At 46.2% G+C, this 19,510-nt stretch overlaps 1 protein-coding gene across 1 annotated transcript in view; it reads right to left on the bottom strand.

Moving 5' to 3' along the window:
- Positions 1 to 19,510, bottom strand: part of MARK1 (microtubule affinity regulating kinase 1) — a 209,098-nt gene that overhangs the window by 106,948 nt on the left and 82,640 nt on the right. The window contains exon 3 of the mRNA XM_040351418.1: positions 9,375 to 9,428. Within this exon, the coding sequence (XP_040207352.1) occupies positions 9,375 to 9,428 (54 nt within the window). The remainder of the gene's footprint in view (positions 1 to 9,374; positions 9,429 to 19,510) is intronic.

Genomic DNA, 19,510 nt, shown 5'->3' on the forward strand with positions numbered 1-19,510 from the left:
TCCCGCCCGCCCGCCCTACAATTTTTGGTTAGTGAGTGGGTATTTGTTCGTTTGTTTTTTTTTTTTTGTTTTTCAGCGGTTTACGGCTCAGGGGGATGCGGTTGGGTCTTTGGAGGCATTGTATAACAGGCTTAGGGAATTTGATGGGTGGGGACACATCCGAGGTATGGGTCCCCGGTGAATACCAGTTAGGGGGATTAACTGGCAAAGGATGGGATATCTGCTGAAGGTGGTCGTCCCCGAGTCGGTGCAATGCGGCAGGGACCGGTTAGTGTTTAAGCAGATAGAAGGTAAAATGTAGTTTTGCTAGGTAGTGCCTCCAAGGATCGGTAGACAAAATAAATGCCTTGTTATGTTTTGGTTTATTGTTAAATTATTTTATTTAATAAAAGGGGCCGTTTCAACGGCCAATTTTTACCCAACATTTGGCGTCACGAAAGATCTTTGACAAGGGATAGGGGTGTTTTACAGGTGGGAGGGAAAAGGTGGTTTGTTTGTCCCAGTAGAGCCAGGTGAAGTATGGGTTACCTTTTCAAGTGATCACTTGGACGCAGTTGGTCAGCCTGAACATGTATTGCAATGTGGGCAAAGCAAATGAACAAGAAGTTTGCTAGATGTACAGCGGGGTGCAGAGGGTTAAAGCGGAACCACACTGCATCATTTGAGCACCACATACCAAAAACACTATTTAATACATTTTTAATATTCAAAACATCCATCCAGGTCTCCGTATTTTATTTTGTGTGGGAAAATCACTTCTAACCCCGCCTCCCTCCCCCCCAGCATTTCTGACCATAGCCATCGTGAGTAAGGTAAGGAAATGATTCCGGACAGCTGCACTTCCAAAAAACTTTTATTGAAGCTTCATATGACAAATGGTTGACAGATGGAGTAGGGGACAAAGAGGTAGACGTGTTTTGCTCAAATGTTTGCGCTAAATCATTACATGGTAATGACTAAGCCAGGGTTCCTCCAATGGTTGCTAGTGGTTCCTTGAGCAATGACCAATTTTTGCCTCTCAGCTAAGTTCCCAGTGACACCAATGATCTTTATAGCCATCTGTAGGGGGGGGGATACTTCCCCAAGACCACAGATGTAAGGAGCACTCTTCCACTGACCATTACACCAATGTATCATGAGTTGTAGATATAGACATTTTTAACAGGGGTTCTCTGGGACTGAAAGGTGATTTGAAGGGTTCCTCCATGAAAAGGTTGAGAAAGTCTGGACTAAGCTCCAACATGTGCATGAAACGCGTCTACCTCTTTGTCCCCTGCGCCATCTGTAATGCCTAAGCGCTAACATTTGCGCGAAACGCAGTACAGTTCAGTGCAGAAAAAATGCAGCATATTCCACTTTTGTTTTCTAGAACTGGAACGCACTGGTGTGAACTAGGTCGTTGAAAACCATATATAACCTACTTTCCATGCGTTTTTGATGCAAAAGCGTATTATACTGCATGCGGTGTGAACTGGCACTTAGCTGGAGTTTGGCTTCAATTTGTTTAGTGTATCTAAATCTGCAAGTTTATCCAACACTCCCCTCCCCTCCCCGACTGACAATGCACTCTTCCTCTGGCAGTGGTCGGGTCCTGAATGCTGCAGAGTATAACCTGCTGCTGTTCCAGATTCCCAAGTTCCCAGCATGCTCCTGTGCTAACATGACAGCTTGATTTATTAATTTATTGATTTTTCCATCCACAAGGTATACCTGCTCTTACTGAGCAAATCTGGATTTATGCTGTGTCCTTATCCCTAAAAAGGAGCATTCTACCTTTTGCCAAAAACTTTTTAAACAAACACCAAAAAATTGCATTTATTATTATTTTGTACTTAAGCCTGCAAAACATTGCAGTCTGATCAGAGAAGTGTGGGTGCGATGTTCTGGCTTCTGCAGAATCTTCCTCCAGCTCCCTGGTCTGTACAGCTACAGAGCCAGGAACATTATTCAAAAATAGTTTACACTTTATTTACATGCCAACCAACTCCTTAGTGTGCTGCAGAATTCATTTTTTTGTATGGTTCCTAGGGGGCGGTCCTTGCCCCTATGACTCACAAATGTGGGTTGAATTTTGTTACTTCCTGGTTTCCAGGCTAGGTAAATGATGTCATATATCCCAGGAGTCTTCAGGGGGAGGAGGGTTTTTCTTAGCTAAAGCACACCCTCCTGCTTGTGTGCCTGGCCTAAGGGCAGATGGATTCCAGGAAGTAAATGCTACATGAATCTTCTGCCCTTACACAAGAAATGCTAGGAGGGTATTTTTCAAAGTGATTTCTCAACAAAATAAAGCATGGAGACATAGATGGATGGGGGGAGTTTGCTTTTAATAATAATTATAATAAAAAAAGTGCAGTGAAGTTCTGCTTTAACCACTTAAGGACCGCCTAACGCCGATATACGTCGGCAGAATGGCACGGCTGGGAACAGGCACGTCGCCCTATAAGTGTCCAGCCGTGGGTCGCGCGCGCCGCCGGCAGAGCGCTAGCGACCCGTTTCGAAGGTCCGTGACCACAGGACCCAATCGCAGCCGGTGTCCCGCGATCGGGTCACAGGAGCTGAAGAACGGGGAGAGGCCAGTGTAAACACACCTTCCCCGTTCTTCTCTGTGGCAGTGTCACTGATCGTCTGTTCCCTGTTATAGGGAACGACGATCAGTGACGTCACACCTACAGCCACGCCCCCCTACAGTAAGAATCACTCCCTTAGGGCACACTTAACCCCTTAGCGTCCCCTAGTGGTTAACCCCTTCACTGCCATTGTCATTTTCATAGTAATCAGTGCATTTTTATAGCACTTTTCGCTATGAAAATGACAATGGTCCCAAAAATGTATCAAAAGTGTCCGATGTGTCCGTCATAATGTTGCAGTCACGAAAAAAAATGCTGATCACTGCCATTACTAGTTAAAAAAAAAAAATGCCATAAAACTATCCCCTATTTTGTAAACGCTATAACTTCTGTGCAAATCAATAAATGCTTAAAGCGATTTTTTTTACCAAAAATATGTATGCCTAAACTGAGGGAAAAAAAATGTTTTTTTATATATTTTTTGGGGATAATTATTATAGCAAAAAGTTAAAAATATTGCATTTTTTTCAAAATTGTTACTCTATTTTTGTTTATAGCATAAACAATAAAAACTGCAGAGGTGATCAAATACCACCAAAAGAAAGCTCTATTTGTGAGAAAAAAAGGACGCCAATTTTGTTTGGGAGCCACGTCGCACGACCGCGCAATTTTCAGTTAAAGCGACGCAGTGCCGAATAGCAAAAAGGAGCAAGGTCCTTAACCTGCATAATGGTCCGGGTCTTAAGTGGTTAAGTGTTGCAGGCAGAACTTATTTTCCAACATTTCTACAGGGCAGGGCATTTTTTTATTTAATTTTTTTGTAAGCTGGGACTGGGCTTTACATGTAAAGAATTACAGCCAATCAGTAGAAAAGAAAATGAAAAATGAAAAGCCCATTAAAAAAATTTAATAAAATCAGATTTTGCTTTAATATTGATCCTTAATCAAGAAATTTCTCCAAAAGTACTTTTTCTGCCGATAGGTGTTCTCAGTCTGATGGCCAGATCATTCAACCCACATCCTCTGAGCCCAGGTCATCCTGGACCCATCCCAGCCTATGACTGGCCAGTGAAAAGAGAAGCAGCACAGTGATGAACTCTTCCATGCCACTCTGATTTCTACTCCTATCAACGTACTTCTAGTCAGCACATACACAGATTGGTCTCTTATGTTGCTTCTTCCTCTCACACTGCAGCTCTGCTGAACAGGGGCTGTAATAGGCGGATACCAGGCCAGATATGTACACCAGAGGCGGCTCTAGGCTTTATGAGGCCTTAGACATGAGGCCCCACTCACGCCCATAATGGGAAAAATTATTCAAGCAGGAAAAATGGCTGCAGAAAATGCACGGATCTAGCACACAGGTGATCAGCACCACTTCCAGGGCACCCTCATCACCCATCAGACATATTCAGCCAATGCCAGAGGGGGGAGAGAGGGGGAGGTGAGAAAGAGAGAGGAGTATTAATGAGATCCGATGACGTTGATATAGGTATTGATCACAGGCAAATTAGGTGGCCGCAAGGCCCCTGTGAGTGCGAGGCCTTAGGCGACCGCCAAATTTGCCTGATAAGAGAGCCTCCTCTGCCCCCTGCATTTAATGATGTATTAATAAATACAGAGCTGCATCAATGTGCGTCTTTTATATCTGCCCTAAGTTCAGCTTTATTAAACCTGCTTTTTCTTACAAATCGCGACACTGTGATGAATAAGCGGACTCCCGAGGATGAAAGAAAAGGCTGGGGGAGATCAGAATGACACACGGCATGAACAATAGACGATGGAGAGATTCTATCATTTCTAGAAAGTCTGAAGGTGAAAGGGCGCACTTTGTATTCTCGGCTCCGCTATGAATCAGGTGACTTCCATCCGGCCTCTCTGCTTTAGGAATAATTCCTGCAAACTAATGCTGAATATCACCTAATGAGCAAGCCACAGATTATTCATCAGCCTCACATTAAACAGGTTCCATGAGAGTAAAAAATGACTGCAATTATCTTCTCAGTAGAAATGTATTTTCCCCCCCATCTACCGTTACATTATCTTCTTCCCCAACACAGAACAAATAAAAGGGGGCGCTATAAGTCATTCTGCCCTGCAGGGTGCTAGTTCTATGTTTTCAGGCACTGGGAGGGGGAGGGGTATGGACAGCGGGAAGAAGGAGGTCCGGGTGGACACTCCGCTGTATAAAGTTGCCAATTTCACATTCTGGTGATCAGGCTGTAAACACACAGCTCCCGGTCCTGTCAGGGGGGGAAATGCTGATCCTCTGTTCATATAATGTATGAACAGAAGATCAGTGATTTCCCCTAGTGAGGCCACCCCCCCCTACAGTTAGATCAGTGATTTCCCCTAGTGAGGCCACCCCCCTACAGTTAGATCAGTGATTTCCCCTAGTGAGGCCACCCCCCCCCCCTACAGTGAGATCAGTGATTTCCCCTAGTGAGGCCACCCCCCTACAGTTAGATCAGTGATTTCCCCTAGTGAGGCCACCCCCCCCCCCTACAGTGAGATCAGTGATTTCCCCTAGTGAGGCCACCCCCCCCCTACAGTTAGATCAGTGATTTCCCCTAGTGAGGCCACCCCCCTACAGTTAGATCAGTGATTTCCCCTAGTGAGGCCACCCCCCCCCCTACAGTGAGATCAGTGATTTCCCCTAGTGAGGCCACCCCCCTACAGTTAGATCAGTGATTTCCCCTAGTGAGGCCACCCCCCCCCCTACAGTGAGATCAGTGATTTCCCCTAGTGAGGCCACCCCCCCTACAGTTAGATCAGTGATTTCCCCTAGTGAGGCCACCCCCCTACAGTTAGATCAGTGATTTCCCTTAGTGAGGCCACCCCCCCCTACAGTTAGATCAGTGATTTCCCCTAGTGAGGCCACCCCCCCCTACAGTTAGATCAGTGATTTCCCCTAGTGAGGCCACCCCCCTACAGTTAGATCAGTGATTTCCCCTAGTGAGGCCACCCCCCCTACAGTTAGATCAGTGATTTCCCCTAGTGAGGCCACCCCCCCTACAGTTAGAACACACCCAGGGAACATACTTAACCCCTTCCCCACCCCCTAGTGTTAACCCCTTCACTGCCAGTGGCATTTTTATAGTAATCCAATGCATTTTTATAGCACTGGTCGCTATAAAAATGCCAATGGTCCCAAAAATGTGTCAAAAGTGTCCGCCATAATGTCGTAGTACCGAAAAAAAATCGCTGATCACCGCCATTACTAGTAAAAAAATAAATATTAACAAAAATGCCATAAAAACACCCCCTATTTTGTAAACGCTATAACTTGCGCAAACCAATCAAGCGCTTATTGCGATTTTTTTTTTTACGAAAAATATGTAGAATACGTATCGGCCTAAACTGAAGAAAAAAAAAAAAGTTGTTTTATATATTTTTGGGGGATATTTATTACAGCAAAAAGTAAAAAATATTAATTTTTTTCAAAATTGTCGCTCTATTTTTGTTTATAGCGCAAAAACTAAAAACCGCAGAGGTGATCAAATACCACCAAAAGAAAGCTCTATTTGTGGGGAAAAAAGGACGCCAATTTTGTTTGGGAGCCACGTCGCACGACCGCGCAATTGTCAGTTAAAGCGACGCAGTGCCGAATCGCAAAAAGTGCTCTGGTCTTTGACCAGCAATATGGTCCGGGGGTTAAGTTAAACAGGAAATGAAAAATAAAGCTGGAGTTTAGCTTTAAACGTACTGTATTTATTGGCGTATAACACCTTTTTACCCTGAAAATAGAGGGTAAACTGTGCCTACGCAGGGGCTGTGGAACGTTTTTTTTCCCTAAAACTCCCGTCTTAAAGTTAGGGTGCGTGTTATACGCCGATAAATACGGCAGTACTAAATACTGGCAGGATAATTACCCGATACATGAAAATCTCTCTCTTTAAAGATTTACTATAATCTCCTGTAAAAAATCAGAGCGAGAGCGAGAATGCCAGCAAAGAGAGCCAATCAGACTAAAGCACTGAATAACAATATTGGCCAAACTTTTTAACCCATTGGAGGAAATAAATAATAAAAGCAAGGTGTTGCAGTGACCCTAAATAATAGTGAGAACCTGGGAGAATGAACAGGATAGAGGAGGGAAAGTGAACGGGAAGCTGCAAATTCTGAAGCGTGCGGTCACCCTCTGGCTATGTAGTGTGGCAGGGGTGGGTGAATACCAAGGTCACAGCCGTTTTCTATTTAACAGCATCCGGATAGCAGAATTAGCAATATTATTAGTCATATCATTAGTCTATTATTGGCAGTGAGTTATTACCATGTGGCTGTGGGGGGGGGGGGGGGGGGGGGGGGGCATGCTGAGACTTTTGGTTTTCCAACATCTGTAAGGCGGCAGGTCGCTCAATCTTGGGTTATAAAGTTCAGCATTACTAACTGCTCTGCCAATCCGCTAATCAATACTGCGCACGGCTGAACGTTGAGTGGGCGGCTCAGAGTTATTTATAGTAAAAGGAGAAAATATCACTTCAATCTGATCTGCTTAATGGGCTGATGCATCAAGTAACGAGATGTATTAGACGGCTTGATGAGTCCCCCCCGCCCCCCCCCCCCCCATTCTCCAACGCACTTCACCCTGAAGAGCCATATCTCAGACATGGAGCTCTGACCGGCCATAACACCGGGGCCAGGAGAGCTCTGCACTGCAGATCAGTAAAGGATGTGACATCATACAGCACAGGTTACTGGTAACGCAGCGCTCCGAGGACTTATAGACATGAATATTTATATAGAAGTATGTTATTGTATATGAGGGTGGGAGAGGACTGGAGAAATGCACTATATTGTCAAAAGTATTGGGACACCTGCCTTACATACATACATGAACTTTAATGGCATCCCAGTCTTAGTCTGTAGGGTTCAATATTGAGTTGGCCCCCCTTTGTAGCTATAAAAGCTTTAACTCTTCTGGGAAGGATGTCCACAAGGTTTAGGAGTGTGTCTATGGGAATGTTTGACCATTCTTCCAAAAGCCCATTTGTGAGGTCAGGCACTGATGTGGATGAGAAGGCCTGGCTCGCAGTCTCCGCCCTAATTCATCCCAAAGGTGTTCTATCGGGTTGAGGTCAGGACCTTGTTCCTTTTAAAACCTTAATATCTTACATGAACTCGGAAGCAGGCAGGATGTGGGCATCTGGAGCCCATTCGTGTATACTTCTGGGATTAGGCGCAGCTGGCTACCCAGCATGCACCTCCAGATCTCCCGCCTGCTCACTAATATGCAGTGCCGTTTGATTAAAGGTTGCCATAGCAATGGTGACATCAGTGGACATTCCTGTCCCATTATGACAACCTGTCAATCAAACAAGAACCTGGATAGGCAAGTGTGGTCAGGAAAAGCAGAAAGCCCCACTTCCCGTGCACTCCTGGGATACACGATGCCGATATCCCAGGAGTCCATGGGAATCTCCTAATGTCATTACTTAGGTGCCTGGGACCAGAAGTGCCACCCGGATTTTTTTAAATAAAGTATTTAGACCCTCCTTCTCGGGTGCAGGCAATGCAGCATTAAGTCTAAATATTCAGGTGTTACCTTTAGGCCCCTTTTACAGATGAAAAAACTGACAGGCGAACCCGATAGGACCATCCATTGTTCTCTTTGGAGCAGCGGTGTCCATTGACACCTGCCGACATCCGATCCTGTCCACTAAAAACAGTTGGATAGGGGGGATCTGTTCCCCATCCGTCTGGCGGATCGAATGACAGTCGGATGGAAACAGACAGGCGGCCCGTTTCCATCCGACAGAAGACTGTGTCTGTGTCCGCTTTGTAGAAGCGGAGTGGACGTGGACCTGTCGTCTGCCTGCTCAGCGGGGATCAGCGGAGAGGCCTTAAGGGGCCTTAACTGCTGATTAAACCCGATCTATTAGTCAAAAAAATACATGGGCTATTTAAAAAATAAGAAATTAATCTGTCTCTATTATGAAAAGTTCTGCGATACACATGCAGATATTATATTGAAATCATAAGACTGAATCGCCACTGGTAAACCACTCCATTGATGAGCAGCAAATGATAAACTGCAACCTCCCTCCAAAAACACCCCACCGACATGTAGTTCATTTTTAAAACCAATGCTCTTATTTTCCTGTGTATTTACACATTGACACAGTAAAAAAAAAATAGCCAAGAGTTATCAAAGTCATTGCTAAAAAAAAAAAAAACAATGCCCTTGGCTCATACAATTGTTTTCCTCTTGGTGCTATTCAATGTGAAGGTCCAGCTCATTCCCAGCATCTGTAAAATCCCAATTATACAGCCAGGTGGCAGGATATCGACTGCGCCACATTTTGTCACTCAAACGAATCAAAAGAACAATTTATAGCAAACTTTTTATTAAAAATTACATCCAACTCTGCATGCCAGTATTAAATCAGCTTACATTCATTAAACATTTTTTGCTTTTACTTACAATTACAGTTACAGTTTTTCCACTTCCTGGTTAGGTGAGGCACTGGTGATATAACCAGAGCCTCAAAAGACGCATCCTGGGAAGGCTACATTACCAGTGCCTTCCCCTCAGATGATGTGCACTGTCACACATATCAGGAGGCAGACCCGTTGTTTTCAGGTAAAGGAAGGAGGTAAAGAGAGATGGATTAATCTGCCCTTCGTGAAAATGAGCACTGAGAAGGCAGGATAAAAATAAGGTATGCGAAAAATAAAAATCTGTTTGTGGATTACATGTAATCCCAATACACATTTAAAGATGTATTCTGATGTAAAAAAAACACTTTAGTGCAACACTAGGGTAAAATTGAACTTGAAGAAATTGAAGATGTGCTTCTATCTTACCTTTTGTAGACTTGTAGGATTCAATTGTGTCTTGTCAATTATTTTCACCGCTACCTGTTAAGAGAAAATTGTAAAAAAAAAAATTACTATTACACACATTTTATATTTATATATCGAATCTACATAAAAAAACAGAATGCAATGAATTGCAAATGTACCATTTTAAGAAAAAAAGAAGGTAATATTAAAATAGATGGCAGCAACACATCTCAAAAAAGTTGGGACAGAGCAACAAAAAGCTGGAAAAGTAAGTGGTACTAATAAGGAAGATCATCTACATTCCACAGGTCGTATCGTCATCAAAAAAAAATGGAGAATCTCGGGAAATCTGCGTGCAAGGGACAAGGCTGAAACACAATATTGCATGCCCACAATGTTCAGGCCCTTGACGGCACTGCATTAAAAACAGGCATGATTCTGGGGTGGACATCACTGCATGGGCTCAGGAATACTTTAAAAAAAAAAAAGAGATTTTTAATACAGCTTACCTGTAAAATCTTTTTCTTGGAGTACATCACGGGACACAGAGCGGCATTCATTACTATATGGGGTTATATGGAGTACCTTCAGGTGTAGACACTGGCAATCTCAAACAGGAAATGCCCCTCCCTATATAACCCCCTCCCATAGGAGGAGTACCTCAGTTTTGTAGCAAGCAGTATGCCTCCCAAAATGGTCCTCAAAAAAGAGGGGTGGGAGCTCTGTGTCCCGTGATGTACTCCAAGAAAAAGATTTTACAGGTAAGCTGTATTAAAAATCTCTTTTTCTTTATCATACATCACGGGACACAGAGCGGCATTCATTACTATATGGGATGTCCCAAAGCAATGCTTACAATGAGGGGAGGGAGAACATCTCCAAGACAAAAGGATTTAATTTAGAGATATACTCAAATCATAATAAATCCAACTTAGTTGAGAAAAATAATTTTAAATTTTAAATTTAACTCAAAAAAGAGGAGCCCCCGGAATCCGAGGGTCTCAAACTGCAGCCTGCAGCACTGCCTGCCCGAAGGCAGTATCAGTATTCCTTCTTACGTCCAACTTGTAGAATTTTGTAAACGTGTGGACAGAAGACCAGGTTGCCGCCTTGCAAACTTGAGCCACAGAGATCTGGTGGTGTGCTGCCCAGGAGGCGCCCATGGCTCTAGTAGAATGAGCCTTTAATGATACTGGAGGAGGCAACCCTTTCAAGCCGTAGGCCTGAGTGATTAATTGCTTAATCCACCTAGAAATGGTGGACTTTGCAGCTGCCTGCCCCTTCTTGGGCCCATCCGGTAGAATGAACAGCACATCTGTTTTCCGGATCTTCTTTGTAGCTTTAAGATAGGCCTTCATGGCCCTGACAATATCCAAGGTATGCAGCAACCCTTCCTTTCTGGAAGTAGGTTTAGGGAAGAAGGATGGTAATACCAAATCCTGGTTCAAATGAAAACTGGATATGACCTTCGGTAGGAAGGAAGGATGAGGGCGGAGAACGACCCTGTCCTTATGAAAAACAAGATATGGTTCCTTACAGGATAAGGCCGCTAGCTCCGAAACTCTTCTTGCGGAAACTATGGCAACCAAAAATACTAACTTCCTTGTCAGTAGAACCAAAGGAATTTCAGCCAACGGCTCAAACGGTTGTTTCTGTAAACTTGACAGAACAAGATTTAAATCCCACGGACAAAGCGGGGATTTAACTGGAGGTCTAATACGTAAGACCCCTTGAAGGAAGGTCTTAACCAGCGAGTGGGTGGCCAGCGGCCGCTGAAACCACACTGACAGAGCAGAAATCTGTCCTTTGATTGTGCTTAATGCCAATCCTTTATCCACTCCTAGCTGGAGAAAACTTAATACTCTATCGATGGTAAATTTGCGAGAAAGCCATCGCTTGGACTCACACCAGCCTACATAGGCCTTCCAGACCCTGTAATAAATCACCCTAGAGACCGGTTTCCTGGCTCTGGTTAGGGTAGAGACTACTTTCTGAGACAGACCTCTACCCCTGAGAATCAGGGATTCAGCTTCCAGGCCGTCAAATTTAGATGCCGTAAGGCAGGGTGGAGGATCGGACCTTGCGATAGCAGGTCTGGCCGTGGAGGAAGAGTCCAAGGGTCTCCCACTACCATCTTTAGGATGAGTGAGTACCATGCCCTTCTGGGCCATGCTGGAGCTACCAGGATGACTGGTATGTGTTCCACCCGGATCCTGCGCAGCAGGCGGGGTAGTAACTGGAGCGGGGGAAACGCATAAAGAAGTTTGAACTGATGCCAAGGGCAAACCAACGCATCGGTTCCGCAGGCCATCGGATCCCTTGAGCGGGATATGAACCTGTCTAGTTTCTTGTTGAGTCTCGATGCCATGATATCCACGTCCGGCACTCCCCATCTTTGGCAGAGTGCTTGAAAGACTTGTGGATGCAGAGACCATTCCCCCGGCCATAGAGTCTGGCGGCTTAAGAAGTCCGCCTGAAAGTTGTCCACTCCTGGAATGAATATTGCCGATATGCAGGGCACATGCGCCTCTGCCCATAGGAGAATCAAGCTCACCTCTCTCTGAGCGGCTTGACTCCTGGTTCCCCCTAGGTGATTTATGTATGCCACGGCCGTGGCATTGTCTGATTGAATTCTCACCGGGAACCCCTGCAATTTTGACGTCCAAGCCCTGAGGGCTAGTCGAGCAGCTCTGAGCTCCAAGATGTTGATGGGCAACTGCTTCTCTGGCTTTGCCCAAGTACCTTGGCGAGTGCAACCATCCAAAATTGCTCCCCAGCCCGTCAGGCTGGCGTCTGTGGTCACTATCTTCCAAGCCACTGGGCTGAAAGACTTCCCCTTCAGTAGATTCTGAGGGTCTAACCACCAACACAGACTTTGTCGGACTCTTGATAAGAGCGGCAACGGGATATCCAAGGCCTGTGGCCTTCTGCTCCATGCTGACAGGATGGCTGCCTGTAGGATGCGAGTGTGGCTCTGGGCGTATGGTACCGCCTCGAACGTGGCCACCATCTTGCCTAGTAACCTCATACATAGGCGAATAGTCGGTTCTTTCTTGCTTAGAACCAGTAGGATTAATTCCTTGATGGCTTTTACCTTCCTCAGAGGTAGGAACACTCCTTGTTGTTCTGTGTCTAATCTCATGCCGAGATATTCCAACTGCCTTGTGGGCTGGAAAGCTGACTTTTCTCGATTTAGGACCCAGCCGAACCTCTCGAGGTATTGGACCGTGAGGGCCACTGCTCGCTCCAAGCCGGGAGACGAGTGGTCTATGACTAGGAGGTCGTCCAGGTATGCTAGGATCGTGACCCCTTGGATCCTTAGCTTGGCTAGGATCGGAGCTAGGACCTTCGTGAACACCCGGGGGGCCGTAGCCTTGATGTGGCTGATAAATTGGAACATGAAGGTAGGCATCCTTTATGTCTATGGACGCCATGAAGTCGTCCTTCTGGAGTGTGGCAGCTGCTGACCGCACGGATTCCATCCGAAATGAGCGGATCTTTAGATATGCATTTACCATCTTTAGGTCCAAAATTGGCCTGACATCTCCATTGGATTTTGGGATGATGAATAGGTTGGAGTAGAAACCCAGCCCCTGTTCCAGGACTGGCCGGAATCCGAGGCGGATCGTTTGGAATCCTCGACTCCTGGAAATGAGGAGGAGGAAACCTTAGGCAATCTAATTTGTAGCCTGTGGCCACGGAAGACCGTACCCACTCGTCGGGAATGCTGGCTTCCCAAATCTCTGAAAAGAGTCGCAGCCTTCCCCCCACCTTCGTGGGTGGGGGCGCCCCTTCATAAGGTTGGCTTGGGGGCTGGTTTTGCTGGTTTGCGAAACCACTGCCTTTTGCCTCTAACAGCCTGTCCTTGTGATTTGCTGTTGAAGCCGAAGTTTGCTTTTGCAGGAGGCCGTCGATACTGCTTGGCATTAGAGGGCCCCTGCCCAGGGGAATACTGTCGTTTAAACGCAGGCCCCTGAACCTTCTTCTTAGTTGGCAAGAGAGTACTCTTGCCGTTTGAAATGGTCTGAATGTATTTATCTAGGTCTTCTCCGAAGAGTCGTCCTTCATGGAAGGGGAACCCTACCAGGAGCTTCTTGCATGGGGGCTCAGCCTCCCAGCTTTTTAACCATAAGAGTCTTCTCATATGGATAAGGGATAACGATAAACGTGACGCTTGCTGGATAGAATCCTTGATTGCGTCTACCGTAAAACATATGGCCTTAGGGACATCCGAAAATTCTTCTGCCTGCTGGGCAGGAATAAGTTTAAGCATCTGCTTAAATTGATCCGATAATGCTTGAGCGACCCCAATCGCAGCCACAGCTGGCTGTACTACTGCCCCTGCAGTAGTGAAGGAGTTCTTAAGTAGTGCTTCCAAGCGCTTATCAACTGGATCCTTGAACACCTGTATGTTTTCTACAGGGCATGTTAACGATTTGTTAACACATGAGATGGCTGCGTCCACTGCAGGAGTAGCCCATCTTTTGGAAAATTTTTCTTCCATAGGATATAGGACAGAGAACTTCTTAGGTGGTAAGAAGATCTTGGCTTGTTCCAATCTTGGAACAAAACTCCCTCTAATAGAGGATGGATCGGAAACACAGCATTGCTTTGAGGCGCCCTCAGTGAGCCCAAAGCTGAAACCGTCGATACCTGGAGATCTGGTACTGGCAAGTTGAATGCCCTATGGACCAAGTCCGACAATCCTTGAATCCACCAGCTCTCCCTCAGGGAGACTGCCCCAGACTCCTCTGTATCCGGATCTTTGATCCCTGAACCTACTTGGTCCTTGTCCAAGAGGTCGTCCAATTCCCCTGAGGAAAGGACCTCCTCTTCTGAGGGACCGCGCTCGGGCGACGGAGATCTATTCCGCTTACTGCCCCGCATAGCTGCGGCTATCATTTTACCCATGCTTTTCTGCATCTCTTTTAAAGAGGTGAGTAATACCTCCACCGTGACCATCTTAGGGTTGGACTGACCCGCGTCAGCTCCAGCCCCAGATCCCGATGGCCCCAAGGCTCCCTGTGGGGAAAGCAGCGGCATAGCTTTGTCCGAGACCTCAGACTCTCTGGGGGAATCCCCACCTCTTGTACCCTTGTTTTTTGATGCCATGGTACAATACCGAGGTACACCTGCTACTTATTGGTACCTGGGACTTATAAATAGTTAAATGCCCAAACACCTGTTTGGGGGATAAAAAATGCTTCCTCTCCCCTAGATGACACTTTTTTTTTTTTTTTTTTTTTTTCAAATCTAGGAAAGAAAAAACATTCTGTCCCCCTGAGTAGTATTGCAAGAAAAACTATAAAGATGGAAAAGAAACAGCCTATTCCTAGGCTTGAAAACAGTCTTTCTGAAGACTGCAATATTCTTTCTGGCCACTGTGTGTCCTCGGCGCCCCGTGCTTGCCGTTCTGGTCTTTCCTCCTCAGTTCCAAAGTATTGAATGAGCTATATGGAACAAACAAGGAAGGGCCGCCCCTTCCTTAAGCCACTGACCCGCCCTTCCCCCCCAGCAATCTCAAACAGGAAATGCCCCTCCCGACAGGGGGGGGGTGGGGTTGGGAGGAAGGGACCTCTCTGCTCCAGCAAACTGCAGCCTGCAGCCTGGAACCATGAGGAGGTCAGCGTTTTGCCTGCTTTGCAGGCCGTGAGGAGGAAGACTGAATGGAGCATCGCCTGGAGGCTTGCAGGTAAGCACAGCTCTCTGACACACACATATACTTTTATATCACACAGGCCCCACTCAATGCTTTTCCAACACTACAAGGGAGGTCACATCTTATGGGGAATAATACATATAGAGCCATCCTATCTTTATGATATGTGACTAGTTTGCCAGATGCAGTGCATAACTTTAGGCATGTCCCCTGTGACCCCCCAGAAAAAACCTGCTAAGAACCAAGTTCCGCAAGTTTTCCCCTCACTTACCTGCTCCATGCCGCAGGACTTTGCCAAGCAAGAGGCCCAATCTTCCCCCATCTCGGTGGGGATGTCTAGACCTTCAGGCCCTGGGTTCCTATGAAGGATCCACTGTCCTGGGCCCATATAGCACTCTGGCAACAGAAACATTAGGCCCCCAAAGGTTTCTAAGTTCTGGGCCCAGGGTCCAGCTCTCTAAAAAGAAAAGCATTATGGGCTATACCCCAAGGGTTTGGGGTCCGGTTACTGACCACTTTAGCGCTGAGGCTTTTTTGGACAGAACCGGTTAGCTCACCTAATCCCAAGGATGTGGAGGCAAGCTAAACCATGACTAACACCTAAGACACTGGCGGAAAAACTGAGGTACTCCTCCTATGGGAGGGGGTTATATAGGGAGGGGCATTTCCTGTTTGAGATTGCCAGTGTCTACACCTGAAGGTACTCCATATAACCCCATATAGTAATGAATGCCGCTCTGTGTCCCGTGATGTATGATAAAGAAAATCACTGTGTGTGAACACCGTGCCATCTAAAAATGTAAGGTCAAGCTCTATCATACAAAGAATAAGCCATATCTGAAACGCTGCCGTCTTCTCTGGGCCAAAGTTCATTTAAAATGGTCTGTTGCAAAGTGGAAAACTGTTCTGTGGTCAGACGAAATGTGAAATTTTTGGCAACCATGGGTGCCACGTCATCCAAGCTAAAGAGGAGAGGGACCTTCCAGCTTGTTATCAGTGCTCAGTTCAAAAGCTTGCATCTCTCAGGCCTCGTACACACGACAGAGTTTCTCGGCAGAATTCACCGAGAAACTCGGTCAAAACCCGGATTCTGCCGAGAATCTCTGTCGTCTGTACAGTTTTGGCCCGATGGAGCCGCCGAGGAACTCGACGAGAAAATAGAGAACATGTTCTCTATTTTCTCGTTGTCCTCGTTGTTCTATGGGAGAAGGCGGCCCGCCGAGCTCCTCGGCGGCTTCATCCCAAAACTCGACGAGGAACTCGACGTGCCGAGCACGTCGAGTTCCTCTGTCGTGTGTACGGGGCCTCAAGGTATGGGGAGGGGGGGGGGGCGCATTAGTGCGTATGGAATGGGCAGCTTGCACATCTGAAAAGGAACCAACAATGCTGAAAAATATATCCAGGTTTTAGAGCAGCGGATGCTACCATGACAACATTTTTTTTTAGGGAAGGCCTTGCATATTTCAGCAATACAGTGCCAAACCGCATACTGCATCTATGACAACAGCATGGCTTCGAAGTAGAAGAGTCTGGGTGCCTAACTGGCCTGTCTGTAGTCCAGACCTTTCACCAGACTTGACTTGACTACGCAAATGCCCTCTATCTAGGACTCCCCAAATACCAAATCACTCGTCTGCAAGTCGTTCAAAATACGGCCGCTCGACTAGTGACTGGGAAAAAACCATGGGAATTAATCTCACCTTCTCTGAGATCCCTTCATTGGTTGCCAGTAAAAGACAGAATCACTTTCAAGGCGCTCTGCCTAATACATAAGTGTATTCAAGGCAACGCCCCCCAAGCGCCCAGAGGCGATTCAGTTCGCATGTGCCGCGCTATATAAGTTTTTCATTCATTCATTCATTCATTCAATATCTATGCGAAAAAATAAAAGCCCATAACCCCAATCGCATTCTGCGATCCACCAATCAAAACCTCCTCCAGATACCCAAAGCCAGATACAAGTCCAAAGGAGATCGAAGATTTGCAGTCCAGGGACCTCGCCTGTGGAATGCGCTACCAACCACCATCCGACTGGAGTCGGACCACTTGGCCTTCAGGAGAAAGATCAAGACCCATCTCTTCTGAGGTCAAGGGGTTCCTTATCCATGAAATGGATACAGCGCCCAGAGGCGATTCAGTTCGCATGTGTTGCGCTTTACAAGTCTCTCTCTCTCTCTCTCTCTCTCTCACCAATTGAAAATATTTGGCGCATCTTGAAACAAAAAAAATACAACAAAGAAGGCCCAGACTGTTGAGCAGAATCCTATATAAGGAAAGAAGGGGACAACATTCCTCTCCCAATACCCCAGCAACTGCTCCCCTCAGTTCCCAGATGTTGACAGAGTGTTGGTAAAAGAAGAGGGGATGCCACACCATGGTAAACATGGCTCTGTCCCAACTTTTTTGGAACTGGGGGTTGCACTTTGCCAGCTTTGTGGCCCTGTCTCAATGTTTCTTTGAGACTTTTGAGGCAAACCGCTGAGAGCCTGAGCCAGCCACGTCTGACTCCTGCAGCACTGAGGAGGTTTGTTTTTATATCACCCTAAACTTTAAATTGTTCTGACTTTTTGCGATTTTTCAGTTAAAGGTGTCATGAGCTGACTTTAGGGTTTTTTGAACAATGTCAGTGAGCCTGTCCTCATTAACATACAAAGCAAGAAGCCCAGCCGCTAGAATATTAACCCTTTGTTAGGACAGACAGTGTTAAAATCTAGCTAAAAATTGTTAATGAAGATCTGCCTGCACAGTACAGACAGGGGGGTTATTATGGCAACACAGCTGCCCAGGCACCTCAAAAAACAAAGACAACTACTTAGAATTTTTCCTTGTTGGGTCCAGAATTTAACCTATAAATATATATTTTTTCTTAACACGTAGTTCAACCAAAAAATGGAACTTGCCCTTTTCGGAACCCCCCCCCCTCCCCCCGGTGTCACATTTGGCACCTTTCAGGGCGAGGGGGGGGGGGGGGGGGGAGTAGATACCTGTCTAATACAGGTATTTTGCTCCCACTTCTGGCAATAGATAGCCGAACCGCCTGCGGCTTTCTATGCCACGCCCGGTGCCTCCTGCGCCCCCCCAACCTGCTGTCTTCTGGAAGACACACAGGTCCTAGAAGACAGCAGGGACCAGCATGCGCAATAGGGAACCAAGCTGTGAAGCCGCAAGGCTTCACTTCCTGATTCACTTGCCGAAGGTGGCGGCACTCCACCCGAGAGACAGATTGGCTTCGGGTTGCCGTCATCGCGGGCGCCCAGGATAGGTAAGTGTCCATATATTAAAAGTCAGCAGCTGCAGTATTTGTAGCTGCTAACTTTAAAGAAAAAAAAAATTTGGCGGAACTCCGCTTTCAGTTCTACTATGTGAATTGGGACATGTAACACATCTAAAATCCCAATTTGGCTGCACAAGTGGAAATGCACTTTAAATATATATTTTCCCTATACGTGGAAGCAGATTTCCTATTATAACTGCCATTATGTCACAAGTCTTGAGTACACTTGGCCTTATACAGTATCCTATTAAAATGGCAGAGGGGCCTATAAATTGAAAGCAGCCCAGAGCCCAATGTACAATAAATTCAATACTGCACATGGCCAAGTCAAACCAAACTGAAGTCCATTTGTGAACAGCCGTTTAGCCCATTAGCATCATCTGAGCTCCCTTTGCTATGTACTGGGAAACTGTTAAAAGGCTGTAATTCAAACACAGAATGAGACGATACAGGGCAATCACCCTCCCTAATATACAGTATTACCCAGACAACAATAGCCCGGGGATAGGATGCTGGCTTTGTGCCCTGTCCTGAATCAAAGCCATGTCCTATCTCATTCACTGACTGCAAACTTCCCCAGAATACAGTTCAGCTTTAATCCTAAAAGGCCGTCACCATATTAATTTGCAGGTGAAAGCACCGAAAAATCAAGTATTTAAATGCTTACTTGCAGTGGTTTGCTTTCCATGAATTCGTTTTTATTCCTTTGTAACATGTCTTTAAAAATGCTAGAAAATTTGACTACTCCAGGGGAGCGAGTTCCCTAGGACAGACCTCTACCCCCTTGCATGTCAAAGCCTTTTGTTCTTATAAGAGCATCTAATTCTCCGTGCTGGCCCAGCTCATCCGCCCCCTCACCTACCTACATAACATACTATGTATCTGCCAGGGGAAGAGTGAAGGGGAATGCTAAACATTGTCACTTGAGTGACAGCTCCGAGTCTGCGGGGGATGCTGACAACACATCAAAAATGGCGGCACCAGGCAGCAGTCTCAGGGCTTTCGGATGTCTACACTAGCGAGGCATTTACAGGTAAATAACATATATAAAATACATTAAAGCGGAGTTCCAACCAAAAGTGGAACTCTCTCTTATATGCTTCCTCCCCCCACATTTGGCACCTTTCAGGAGGGAGAAGGGAACGGGACCTGTTTTTGACACTTCCCCACTTCCGGAGACGGGCCACGGCCGATCTCCCAGAAGTTCTGCCCTCCTCCTCCTTC

Source organism: Rana temporaria, chromosome 4 (assembly GCF_905171775.1).
Source record: "Rana temporaria chromosome 4, aRanTem1.1, whole genome shotgun sequence".
Classification (NCBI taxonomy): domain Eukaryota; kingdom Metazoa; phylum Chordata; class Amphibia; order Anura; family Ranidae; genus Rana; species Rana temporaria.